This window comes from Myotis daubentonii, chromosome 2 (assembly GCF_963259705.1).
Source record: "Myotis daubentonii chromosome 2, mMyoDau2.1, whole genome shotgun sequence".
In the NCBI taxonomy this organism is placed as follows: domain Eukaryota; kingdom Metazoa; phylum Chordata; class Mammalia; order Chiroptera; family Vespertilionidae; genus Myotis; species Myotis daubentonii.
The window spans coordinates 196666528-196680555 of record NC_081841.1 but is presented as its reverse complement, the minus strand read 5'-3'; the positions used below and the strand labels follow the sequence as shown (position 1 = coordinate 196680555).

The window sequence follows — 14028 nt, the reverse complement described above, 5'->3', positions numbered from 1 at the left end:
CGATAATGAGAACAATGAGAGGGTCTGACATGGAAATTTCAGTAGGAAACAAGCAATTACATGAGAACAAACATGCCCCACGCCATTCACAATCATCCGAACACAGAACAGTGATTGTGAAGACGAGAGCAACCAGTGCCGACCCCGAGCGAGTAGTCTGCTCAAAAGAGTCCTCCTGGGGCGGAGCCGTGACCCTGCCTGGGCACGAATGTGACCTTGTGTGTACGCATGCACACGCGTGTCTGTGCCTTATGAAACACATGAATTTCATTTGACTTGATTGAAAGCTGGATCCCTTTCCCCTGCAGTTGAAACCACTTCTCCTGAACAAACACATTTCCATCCACTAGGCGGGGAGGAAACAGTGAGTCAGAAGAGAGGAGAGGATTTTCTCAAGGCCTGCTGAAGGCCCGGTGTGAAGCTTGCTGGGAAATGTCCAGACCCACAGAGAACGGAGAACAGTCCCCAGCGGGCTGCTGTGCTCTCCAGCTCAGCGCGAGAGCTTGCATGGAAATGAGGAGGGTCTCGGATGCGACGTTTGCTAGGAGCCACGCTGAACGGGACACACCAGCTGTCCTTTCCCATCGTCAAGATGCACGGCGTGGTCAAGCCAGTTCCGAGGGTTTTAAAGGTGACTCTTTCTTGCCAGCTCGTGGATAAAAATTAATGCTAGTCTGGGTTCTGGTGCACATCTAAGCAGTGCCTCCCTTGACTCCACCCTGGGATGCCTGCATCACCAGTCCAGTCTCCATGTCACAGGAGCTGGCAGTCCTGGCACTGCAGTGAGGAGACAACTGGAGAGAACTGTGAGAGGACGCAGAGCTTACACGAGCTGGTTGGCAAGTCGGGGGCAGAGCTAGGAAGGATTCGTGCTGACATTAATTGCAGTTTACAGGCTGGTGCTCATTTTTCCTCTAGCCAACCACAAGCTGCCTCCTCCCCCTCCTTCCCTCCTCCACTTCCTCTCCCTCTCCTCCCTCTCCTCTGCAGGGGCACGGGGGCCTTGCCCAGGCCTGGCCCTGGTCAGGACCGGCTTGGCCATGCTGGAGGGACATACTGCTGCTGAAAGTCACTGCTTCACTGGCCAAGACCAGCAGCCAAATTCAGGTTCCAGGTGGCCCGAGCTGCCAGCCTTGGGAGGCAATGCTGACCCCAGAGGAATCCAGTTAATTCTGCGGAACCCACCCTGGCTGTCCCGGGGCCACATTGTGAAATAGGCACTTGGGTTTCGGCCTGTTACGCCTTTATTCCTTCCGATTATGGGCTTCGTCTTCTAGGCAAAGAGTCAAAATTGCCATGCTCTGCGTGAACTTTCCAGAGAACTAGACAGCGAAAGTGGAAACTGAGGCCCTTAAACCACCTCCCACCACCAATCCATCCGCAGGTCCAAACAGTGACAGGTGATTCTGGTGAAAAATTAGTGAACAGTGCCACAGAGATGGGATCATGTCCCACACATTTCAGCAGGGAATCCTTGTCCTGTTTTATCTTTTTAAAGGAAATCTAATGTGAAGTTCTGGGTTTCGACTGCTTTCTCTTCAAGTCTGAACATCTATGGGATCTCAGAGAAGCACTGGCCCAGGACCCCCACCTGGCTAGCCAAGGAACAGGCCGCCCGCATGCGCGTGGTCCAAGAGCCCAGGACGCAGGCACGCCAGGGAAGGGAAGTAAGAACCAGTAGGACCCTTTCCTTGGAGCTCACGGATGCCCACAGCAGAGCCAAGCTGAGCCCCACAGACAGAACCGTGAGAATTCCAAATCCTTCCCCCCAGCCTCCCACCCACGAATTCTGGTATCCAGGTGATGGGAAAGTCACCCTAATTAAAACCACGCAGTGGGGTTTCAGCTGTGGAAAATGGCTGGGTCCTTTCTCCTTCCTCCCGCCTCCTCTTTCTCTCCTCTTAAGCACACACATGCAACTTTCCCTCCCTTCATTTAAGCAAACAACTCCCTCCATGATTAAGTACAGCCCCTGCTTATCTAAATAGTCCACAGATGTATAAAGACACAGGAGCTTTCTGCTCCTCGTTGGAGCCGGTTCTGGTACCCATCTTCTCCAAGCCTCCAAAAGGCAGCCTTCCCCACCTTCGCTGACAGAAATTCCTGACGCCTGTTCCCCCGGTAAATCAGCCTTGCTTGGCAGGCTGTCCTCAATTTATCAAAGAGGTGGGATTTCCCCTCCAAATACTTCAGTTCCCCACCCCCCTTGTCTCGGCCTCTCCCATAACCTGAGCTTGAAACTGCCCAGATGTGAACAAATGGAACATGAAAAGTCCCAATTCTCTTGTCAAAGTCTGATATTACTTTAACGGTCGAGGTAAAAACCACCAGTTGGTTAACACCAAAGACCCCTGGTGGTCCAGGACAGGGGGCTGGGAGAGTTCGGTAAAGGGCACAGGCCTGATTCTAAATGGAAGGGATCTGTGAGTTTCCAACATAAACGGAGGAAAAAGAACCAACCCTCCTGGCCGTGGACAAAAGTGAAAGCTAATGGGTGGGTTGAGAAGATGAACCCCAGCTTTGGGTCTCTAACCAGGACTCTTCTGTAATGGGCAGTTAGAGACACATGAGCAGAGCAACGACCAACGCAGAAGCTCACCAAGGCCAAAAGCCCCGGGCACCAAGCAAGGGGCAAAACTGGAAAAATAAGGATGTTGCTCCCAGGGTAACATTTCCTCCCCTAGCATAACGCTGGTTATGCGGTTTTGATTTCCTTACCTTTCATATCGCTGGTCATGCAGTTTGGACTTCCTGACCTTTTCCTCCCTAAAGATAACATCTAGGCCTCAGTTGTATTGCAGCCCCAGGCCCAGAAAAGCAACAAAACCAGACAAATGACGCCGTGGCTGCCTCCGGACCAGCTGCGTTGACTAATAATCCCGTGCCCTGACTCTAACCAATCAGTGAGACCACGACCCTGAAAGAACGCACCTGGAGAGCTGATGAATATTCTATTGAGAACAACCCCTAAAAGTCCCGCCTGCAAGAGAGAGAGAGAAATACCCTCAAAGCAAAGGATCCAGTGCACGCTCTCCTTGCCGGGGAGCACACTGGGCCATTTCCTCTCCACACTTTTTCCATCGAAGGGTCCCAAAGAGATTTGAAACCAGGGGAGCAATGGGCAGTGGCAGCTCGTCCCAGGCTAACCTACTAACCCTGTTTCCAAGGCCCTCTTTTCTCTGACTTCCTCGTGAGCCAATGCTGCCCAGCCTAGGCTCACCTGTTGCTTCCTCTATGCTAAGCCCATCCTTGTTTTACTCTCCTATGTTTGTTGGCCAATAAGTTCTTGCTTGCTTTCCTGCACTTTGTCTCTTGATTGAAATATTTCCTTCAAGAAGACAAGAACCGAGGGCTTATCTCTCCAGTAACTCTTCCACAGTTTGATCTTCTTTCCAACCCAAAACATGGTGAATATTTTGACTCCCTAGGAGATGGGCCCTATGTGGGCACTCTGGAAATGGCTTTATTACAACAGGGAGCAAGAACACTACTGAGCCTTGGCAGCCCTTCTTGCTTGTCCCTTAGAGACTGCTACTCAAAGTGTGCTCTTCGAATGAACCTGGTGGGGTCAGCCTCTCCCCACAGCAGGAGCCCATCTGAAATGCAGAACTCCAGCCTGGCTGGCATGGCTCAGTGTCTGAGCATGTCACGGTTTGAGGTCATGGTTCGATTCTCGATCAGGGCACATGATAGGGTTGTGGGCTCAATCCCCAGTAGGGGGCATGCAGGAGGCAGCTGATCAATGATTTTTTTTCTCATCATTGATGTTTCTATCTCTCTCTTACTCTCTCTCTCCCTTCCTCTCTGAAATCAATTAAAAATATTTTTTTTAAAAAAAAGAAAGAAATGCAGAACTCCAGCCCCACCTCAGACCTATGGAGGGGAACCTGCATTGTAACCAGGTCTCCAGAGGACTCACATGCATATTAAAGTTTGCGAAGCACTCGTTGGCGAGCCAGATATACCCAGCGATAAAGGATTTAGGCTCAATCTCTCCCTTGTCTATCTGATTTCTATTAACTAATACTTAGTAAGAGTAGCTCAGAAAACTTCAGAATGGGCTGCAGTAATATGAAGTGTGCAGATAAAGAAAAGGGAAATGCCCCCCAAAAATCTTTCATCCCCAGCCACTTATGTCCTACTGGCATGTTTTACAAAGTAAGACCCAGTGGACTTCAGGCACGTGGATAACCTAGAGTGCTAGTTCTAAGTGCAGAGTCCAGGGCCCCATGGCAAACCTCAAACCCGAACATCTGGAGGGTGGGAGCCAGAAATTGCATGTTAGCAAGTTCCCCTCGATGATACATACTAAGATTTAAGAATGATTCTCCCTACGTCCTTTGATTACTATTGGATGATAGGTACGGATCTCCCTTTCTCAGGAACAAACGTGAAATGTTGGCACCTCTGGATTCATGGTGGGGAGATGGCTTTAGAAGTGAGACCAGCCTAAGTTGGATAATATAGTGACTGGCCCTTCACCTCTTTCTGCCCCTAAGTAGGAGAGCACCGGTGTGATTCCTTGAAGAGATGTAGGTGCTATAGAGATTGAGGGTAAGGCTGCTGTTTAGGTGGGTCCAGCATCTTAGACACAAGGTTCCAGCACCTCTTGGACACCCCAAACTCCTGGGCAACTTCACTCTTTTGCTGATTTGTTTTACAAAAAAAAAATGCAAGCAGCAATGGGAAACCATGGGCCATACACACCCAGCCCAAAAGACATTTTCCTTATTAACCACAGGGGAACTGAAAGGAAATGCCAGTATTTGCCTTGGCTGGGCTAGCGTATCACTAGTTCACCAGTCAGGTACACTAGATGATAAAATCTTTCCATACTGGAGCTTAACTTTAGTGGAATTTTTACAAGCCCCCATACCATGCCCAGAAAATGGTGTCTCTGTGTTTAGGTGTGGTTTTGTGTGGAGTATTTGCTCACTTGTAGGTAAAATTGCCAGCTGTCTGAGGTTTGGAAGTGTCTTGTTAATCAGGGGATGACATCAACTGAAGCTGTCATTGTAATTGCTTACAGAATAAGAAGTTGCACTGAACAACTCCTTACGCAAGAAGCATATAACCTAATATGAAACAGCATGGGCCAGGCCAGGGCCATACTGTGGGTCCAAAGGGAAGTTCAGTGGTGAGTCAAGTGTTGTTCCCACAGGACTAGGACTTGGGAGCCCTGGATTCTAATTCTAGCAACGCCCAAACTCTTAGGGAATCCTAGCCATGTCTCATCTTAGCTTCTCCATCTATACATTAAAATCGTCCCTCTAAGGCAGCGGTTCTCAACCTGTGGGTCGCGACCCCTTTGGCGGTCAAACGACCCTTTCACAGGGGTCGCCTAAGACCATCCTGCATATCAGATATTTACATTACGATTCATAACAGTAGCAACATTACAGTTATGAAGTAGCAACGAAAATAATTTTATGGTTGGGTCACAACATGAGGAACTGTATTTAAAGGGCCAGAAAGTTGAGAACCACTGCTCTAAGGTCAAGATTCCAGATAACCAGAGTTTTCAAATTTTAGTTGGTAATTTTAACATTGGGAATTGGTCTGAGGGGCAAGAGCATCTGAAACCAGAAAAAGAAACTCAGGCAGGGCTGAAAAATACATTCTTGTAGTAGAGCAAGTATTTGACCTTCTTTCTGATCTGAAACACACACAACCAGGAGAAACACTCCTGGAAGTTATTCATGGGAGCAGATGGTAAACGGGGAACAGGGGTGAGGGCGGCCCGCGGTGCCCCCAGGAGCTTCTCCAGCCCACCCACTCCCAGCTACTCCTTGCAAGTCATTACACTGAGGCCAGAAAACATCACTGAAAAAATCAGGAGTGGTAAGTGTGCAGTGGAAGACGGTGAGTGGTGTACTATTGGGGGGAAAAAGTCACAACCCACATGATCACTGATAATTGAGTGATTTTAGTCAAGTGAATATTGATACATGGCAGGAAAAGCATGAAAATAAAATGAACACATACGGGAATTACTATTAACATAAGTGATAACATCAAAACATCTGGTAAAAATGCAGTTTAAAAAAAACACAACACAAATGAAATGGAATGTAAAACATTTTCACAGTATTCAAAGCTTTTGTAAAAGATTTAGACTCTAAAAGAGGAGTGCTACAGGAAGGAACTAGAGGAAACAAATTTTGTGTGTCCTATGTATCTGCAGGTGACAGGTCGGGGCGGCCAGTACGTTATTCCATGGGAGTTTCCGAAGGTGTGCTTCTAAACAGATCGTCTGAGCCCACCACACCTGGACAGTTACAATAGGGCAACCAGTTACCTGCAGTCTGAGGAGAAGCGCGGCCTCTAGGTTTGGGAAAAGGTGCTTCTGTAATTTACAGATGGAAATGAAAACCGGAGCTCTAATTGGACTCCACCTTGGTGCTAATTCAGTGGCACTGAGAGCCAAGTGTCCTACCCGATATTCTAAAAGCAAAATGTTCCTGGAATTCTCACCTCCCTTCCTATCCTCTAAGATAATTACTAATATTTTTCAAAGATTGAGCTGAGTTCTGCCAATGACCTCACAGGATTCTACCCAGAATGATTATCTGAAACCTTCACAAAACAGGACCTTTGCATTAGCAATAATTACCAAATCACACACACACCTCCTCTTTTGGGAACCGATGACCAAGCCAATGAGTCTGCACATTGGTTTTGTTATGGCCTTTGTTGAGCAAATCAAAGGTTTGGGATAACAATGCAGACTTGGGCCCACAGCCTCCCTTTGCGTCCTGAAATCGCTGTTGTACACAGAGCTGCTGGGTGTCTCAAATCCACAGTAAACCTCAAAGTCCTAGGACACTGTGGTTGGGGTAAATCCAGCTGCAATTCATATTTCCAATTTACTTTGAACTTTTTCTAAAAATATCACCTTCTACCTGAGAATTCCCATTTAGAGGGTTGCACAGAACGGCCATCTATTATTCTTCCATAATCTCTCTGCTGTAACTGCTAATACCCCACACAGACCCCTCTCCCAAGGCCGCTGCCTCGGAATGAGGGGCCTGTTGCATGATGCTCTGTCAGAACGAGCAGATACGTCAGATACATACGTTCAATGAACTCTTGAGCTAATCAACCAAATCTAAGACCCAGATCCATGCACTCATGAAATTGCTCCGAATTTCAGTTGACAATAGGAAAGTAGAATATTTCTAATTAACTAATATATATACACACATTTTTAAAAACTATCCACAATTACAAGCAAATCATTTAAGATGCCCCCCCAACACTTGACGATTAAAGTTTGGAGACAACCAAAAAAAGGTATCAAAATGACGGGATCCCTAATTGTGAGAGGTTAATTACATCAGGACAACCCTCAGGTAGGTAGCGAAGGTGGCAGGCAGATTTTTCAGTCTGGAGTCTTCGGACGTTAAGAGCATGTTCCACTGTTCCTGTGTGGCGAGGGCCACACTTGCCGGCCTCTCTTCAGCACCCACGTTGGGTGCAACCACTCGCCCAGAGGGACAATTGCTAAAGTCGCCGAGGTGTTACAGAGAATTAGGAATCGGGCTTGGGGAAGAAATTAGCGTTGATTGTTTAGAATTGCTTCCTATACACTGAACAAGGGGAATGAAGTTGCTTAAGTGAACAGGTTTATGTACATCACTTATTAAACAGAAGGCTCTGAGAAATACCGAGGGGAGTCAGAAAAAACTGCAGAGGTATGTTGCCTTTGAAACTCTCTCCTTGAGTGGGGAGACACGTGTGGCCTAACTCTCCCTCTGCAGAAATAAAAATAAAAATTTGTTAATGCAGGAGCACAGGCAGCCTGGCTGTTCTGAGTGTCTTTGACCTGTTAAAAGGAATCCATTTCTTCACAGGCAAGAAAGGAATGGGAAGCACTGTGAGTTTTGAATTGCGTTGTGTTGGGGCCAGAGCGATCCAGGACTCCTTGGGAGGGAGGACCCACGGCTATGCACCAGCTACGTCCACCTCCCACCCAAAATGCCGAGCCATAGCACCGCTTCCCCGGAAAGCAGCCTCAGGAAAGTAGCCACAAGAGACCCTGGTCTTAGCATACCTTTCAAATGCTCAGTGTAGACTTAAAAAAAAAAAAATAATCCTTGAAAAGTGGGGTTTTTCTAGTTGTTCTTCTTTAAGAAAATGTGAAATGAACAAATAGATGACATTAGAATACTAACCTCTTCACCCAATTACAGTCACCGGGACTACAATTTGCTGGACTGTTCTAAATTTTTCTCTTCCTAAGTATGCTTTTTAAAAACCACTAACCAAGGCCTCTGGGGTCTGAAAATCATCATCCCTGCTGCCACGGTGTTTCCCTTCCTCACACAAAGGCCGGCATGTGCTGCCCTCCCCATGCGTGAGGGTTCGATCCTGACTGAGGCGGATGTCAGCTGTCACTCTCATGGCATCTGAGACTGGTTGATTCGTAGCGAAAGGCAATCCTTGGGGAAGCAGGGCAGGCATGGCCTCCCTTTGTTTTCACTGTTACATACTGTGCTGTGCTTCTCTTCCCTGCACCTCCTGCTCCCTGGAACTGATCTGAAGTTGTACGTGTGGTGGGTGTCTGTGTCTGCCTAAACCAGACAGCAAGAGAAATTCCCCTGGAACAGAAAGCAACATGTCTTCCCAATAGTTAGAATTTCCTAGTTCCAAAGGAATCGATTAGCTGATTGACTCACAAGTGATTTGTGATGACACAAAGAAAGTCGTGGGGCTTAGTGCTTGCTGCTGTCTCTTAGGTTTTGCCTAATCTCTTTTGTGGTGTGGAAATTTTTCATTTTTTAGTGAGTGTGTCTCTGGTGGACTGTGTCTCTAGTTGAATGGTTTTGCACCTCCTTATACTCAGTGACATGCAGCTCCAGACTGGAGATCAGACAAGACTTCCTAATCTAACAGGGTTTCCCTACCTGGGCGTGCGGCTTTAAATACTGGCTATACTGGGGCTGGAGGGGGGTGTGGAGGGAAGAGTAGGGATGCTGCAAGAGGAAAGCCAACGGGATTACAACGTTCTCTACCCACAGAAGCAGTGAGTTTCAGCGTTGCCTGCTCAGCCCCATCCCTCACCCAACCCAGGGCTCCCGCCCCAACCCGCCCTGCCCGTGAGCTTCACTTAAAGACCGACTGGAAAGTGGGACACTCGTGATTTTTCATTTTCTTCATGAAGTTTTTGAACTCCTTGTTTTTCTTGTCCCACTTGTGGATGGCCGTCAGCAGGTACTGGCTCTTCACCTTGCGGCCCATGATGAGGAAGTGGTGGCTCAGGTTGTCCAGCTGGTGGCAGGGGCAGTCGGCCCCGTTCTTCAGGTACAGGACAAGCTTCTTCAGCTCCTTCTTCTTGATGGGCCCCAACTTCAGGGGCTTCTTCTTCTTGGGGATGATTTTTTTGTCGCCATTTTCTTTCTTTACTTCTTTTATTTTCATCCTCAGTGCTAGAGTGGGTGAGGGCAGGGAGGGGGGAGGAGAGAAGGGGAGAGAGAATTTTAGAACACAGCTTTTCATGTACAACAATAACCCAAACCTATGGCTGAAGAGGAGGGTGGAATGAAAGGCAAATAGCAGGCAGAAGGAGACAGTTTTATAAGTAAGTACCAACGGCTCAGTGAACTGATTCTGTCCCCCTAGTTTTGTGGTGCCTACCAGTTGCTGCAAGGTGTTATGAATCTCAAATACATTTTCAAAACCAAAACACATTTCTCTTTTTTAAAACTCGGTGACTCAGAATATCACACAAAGCTTTGAGAAAGAGGGGGGATCACGTAATCCAATATAATCCATATAATCTAATGCTTTAGACTCTGGAGTTAAAGAGAAACCCTGAGGTTGTGTTGTTGTTTTTATGCTATTGATTTAGTTTTTTTTAAACATCCATGGGTCATAAAATTCCTCAAAAGTTGTGTCCTCTGAATAAGACAGATAGAATCTATGTGTGCACACCCAACAAGGAAAAGTGCTTCAACCTGTCATGCTCAAGTGCATTCAACATCAATGTCCAACTTCAGCACTGGGGAGATCAGGGCCACCACCAGCGTGCCTTTTAAGAAGTTTTGACTGCCAAAGCCGGTTTGGCTCAGTGGATAGAGCGTCGGCCTGCGGACTGAGGGGTCCTGGGTTCGATTCCGGTCGGGGGCATGTACCTGGGTTGCGGGCACATCTCCAGTGGGAGATGTGCGGGAGGCAGCTGATCGATGTTTCTCTCTCATCGATGTTTCTAGCTCTCTCTATCTCTCTCCCTTCCTCTCTGTAAAAAATCAATAAAATATTTAAAAAAAAAAAAAAAAAGAAGAAGTTTTGACAGCAGGTACCGCTGAGGTTTTGTCAACCACTAATCAGCTTCCAGCATCTATCCATTGAGTAGACCCACACAGAACCAAACTCCTGGTAGAGCAGAGCAAGTCCTGGTGGAGTCCCCATAGATAAGTCAAAGTAATGATACTCTCAAGTCTAATCTGCTACATGGGCTGCTTCTGTTCTCAGCACATCCCCCTGCAGAAAGGGAGAGTCCATCACCTTGGCCTTCTCTCTTCTTTGTCATTATAGACCCTGAGTTAACACTATGTTAATGCTAACGTGTGGACCAGATACTTTAGTGATGGCTGCACAGGGTCTCTGGATGAAGACAAATCAGTGTGACGGCATTCTCTAAGCCAGTGATGGCGAACCTATGACACGCGTGTCAGAGGTGACACGCGAACTCATTTTTTTGGTTGATTTTTCTTTGTTAAATGGCATTTAAATATATAAAATAAATATCAAAAATATAAGTCTTTGTTTAACTATGGTTGCAAATATCAAAAAATTTGTATATGTGACATGGCACCAGAGTTAAGTTAGGGTTTTTCAAAATGCTGACACGCCGAGCTCAAAAGGTTCGCCATCACTGCTCTAAGCGGTCAGTGCGTTAACACAGCATGGCTGTTATAGTCCACTCCCCTCGGAGGCCAGCCAGCCCCGGTATTCCCAAAGGAGCTGGAAATCATTTTCTAGATGCTAGTCACCAGACAATTTGTACATCCTCTGAATTCTTCTGAGTTCAAAATTACTCAGCCCCCTCCTTTTAATAACACAAAGCTCCCACCCACAAGCCATGAGGAATGACTAGAATCTGAACTAAATAACAATAGCTAACAATTATGAAAGCATATGGCATGCCTACGAGTGTGCTGAGCATTTCCATGCATTTCCTCAATTAAACCTAACAACTCCATGAGGAAGGTGCCATTATTTCCCCCAACTAACAGATGAGAAAAAATGAGGCATAAGGCGTTACCTTGCCCACAGTCACTAATCCTAGATTTTAATCCATGTCTGAATGTGCACTTTGAATCACTGTGCTGCCCATGCTGGCTCTATGGTTGCAAAATTCTTCATAATGAACCCAAAACTTAGATACTGATTAAATGGGCCAAGAAAATAAGGGGGAGCAACTCAGACTCCTTTTCCAGTTTCACCCACATTTCAAAATAACCTACTTAAGAAATGGTAAGGGTTCCTCCCAGTTGAAAGAGACTGTTGTGGCAAAGGAAACACTGCATTCGTGGCAGCTTTATAAGTTAATATTTAGTTGATTAGAAAGCACACCCTTGGCCTAACCCAAGAATAAGGAGGAGAGAAGAAATTGTCCTAGGAACAATCTTTAATATGAATGAGTCAAAGTCAGTAAATTACACATGGCCCCACTGCTTTCTTTTTCTTACAAAAGGGTTCCAGACCTTGCAGCCTACTCAACCCCATACAATACCCTAGACCCGGTGTCGCTTATGAAATGCCTCACTCCCAAGGGTGGCAGAAGGTTCAGGAACTGGGCACCCGGCAGCAGAATGCTCTCTCCCTGAGGATTAGCATCGACCTCACAGACTGGTCCAGGCTTCCCCACACACATGGGAGGGAGTTCCTTCCTTTAGCTCTCCCCTCAGCCTGAACCAGCCATTGCCCAGGGCCACCGATTATGTGTGACGCCCACCCGCACCATGGACAGTGTAGTGGGACCAGCAGGGGGGAGTGCAGAACAGAAAGCAGCAGAAACCCTCCCTCCAGGACCTCACCCCAGACAGGCCCGAACAGGCCCACACCTGGCTAAGCTTCTCTTGTAGACTTACAGCCCCTGTACCTGGGGCTCACTTGAGAAAAGACCTCGACTGTTCTAGTCTGTGGCTGGCTAAATCAGAAAGGTTCTCAGAGGGGTTGAGTGAGGAACCAGCCAGAGGAGACACACTACTCAGGCCCAGGCTAAGTCAAAGTGAGTAAATGGGACTAGGAGAAACCACACAGAAAGGCAGCCAAGAATATTGCAGGGAGGCAAGGCAGTCGGAACTATTCTCCTTCAAAAGGTGGCCCCATGCGTTAGAGGAGTCTCAAGCTACTTCCCAATGTCGAAGGCTGGGAACCAAGCGTTGCCATCGGAGTGAGTGATCAATTCCATCACCAGGAGAGATGAATGCATGCCCCGCTGACAATGCATGCCCTCTCTGCTACACAGACGTGAGCCATCCTTTCTTTCAGTCTGCAGGCTGACGCTCTATCCACTGAGCCAAACCAGTTAGGGCGCCATCCTTTCTTAAGTTCTCACCACATGCTGCCCTGGGAGCACAGGACAGCTGCTGTCAGTGTGGCTCCTGACAGTGCTCACAGCATCCATGCGTAGAATCTGCATTATTATTTTTTACAATCGGGGAGAGGACTCGGGTTAAGTAATAAAACACGTGGCCTCCATTTGTAAGAGAGAGAATCAGAAGTAGAATCCAGCCTAACCCCAAAGACCCCCGCTCTTTCCTACTCTACCATGACTGGGTTTCAAATGGCATTGCTTCAGTGGAAATTATCTCACTCTTTTGACTGTATTGCCTTTAATCACAACTCAAATCAAAAATTAATGGTCCTTTGCCATGACCGTGTAAAGGAATTTAGTTTACATAAGTGGGGGGACGGCACGGGGAGAGGGGAAATCAAATGATGGAAATGTGTTCTGCATTAGGCTCTTTATTCCTTGCCATTTGGCTCACTTTCTTTTTTTGAGGTGGGGAAAGTAGGGAAGGAGGAGGCACATCTGGCCAGAAATTACTAACATCTTTCCATCTTTCAAGGGTTTATTTTAGGGATGCAGATTACCAGCAATGTTTGGATAGGCGATTAGCCGTCCGCGGTTGATTTCCCTGTGCCTGTGGTTACGTGGGCAACCCCCCACCATGCCCCATCCAGGGACTGCTGGGACAAGGGTGGATGCTGGCCCAGGAGCAGTCTGGGACTGATCCCGTCTTCCTCCCCTCCCAGGCCCCCAATGCTGACAGTGCCTGGCCCGCAGGGGCTACGCCCCTGGACTGTGTTCTCAGTTTGCAATGCACCTGGTGGTGGTGGGCAGGGAGGAGACGCCCAGGAGGCAGCAGCTGGTGTGATGGAGTCTTGGGTCCTGGGTTCTAACTGTGTGACCACAAAAATCTGGTTTTGGGCTTTCTGAGGGTCTGTTCTCCATCTACAAAGCGTAGAGTGAAGTCTGCAGGCCTAGCAGCACTACCATCCAGAGGCACCATGCTGGGCATACTGGAGGGACGGGAGGAAGGCGGCAGGGGGTGGGGGGAGCCAGCAAAGATCATCTCCAGCATCCCCACACTGCTCTTTCTTCTCTGCCCTCCTGGTGAGCCCACTCACCTGGGGGAGAATGCTATAAGGGCCTCAGGCCCATGACCTCAGCTACCTGTATCAGCTGGACTCTGAACTAAAACAAAACAAAACACTTCTCTGGGGGTTTTGTTGTTTATTTGTAGCAAAAACTTAGCATCCTTCAAGAGTAGAATATGACTCCACCTTTCAGCTCACCAGTCACTGCGAGCAAGAATCCAGAGACCTAGAAACTGAGAAAACCCCAAATTTAAGGCTACAATTAGGGGCTTTCTCAGAAATTTTAAAACAAATAATCCTTTATATTCAGGTAGGCTCTTAAAGCTTCATTCCACTTCAGTCACCCAAGCCATATTTTTTTTTCTCCCAAATTACACTTCCTTGGAATACTTCCCATGAGGCTTAGCCATATTTCTG

At 47.5% G+C, this 14028-nt stretch overlaps 1 protein-coding gene across 1 annotated transcript in view; it reads right to left on the bottom strand.

Moving 5' to 3' along the window:
* Positions 1-5910: 5910 nt before the first annotated feature.
* Positions 5911-14028, bottom strand: part of SFRP1 (secreted frizzled related protein 1) — a 42469-nt gene continuing 34351 nt past the window's right edge. The window contains exon 3 of the mRNA XM_059685339.1: positions 5911-9428. Within this exon, the coding sequence (XP_059541322.1) occupies positions 9106-9428 (323 nt within the window). The 3' untranslated portion in view covers positions 5911-9105. The remainder of the gene's footprint in view (positions 9429-14028) is intronic.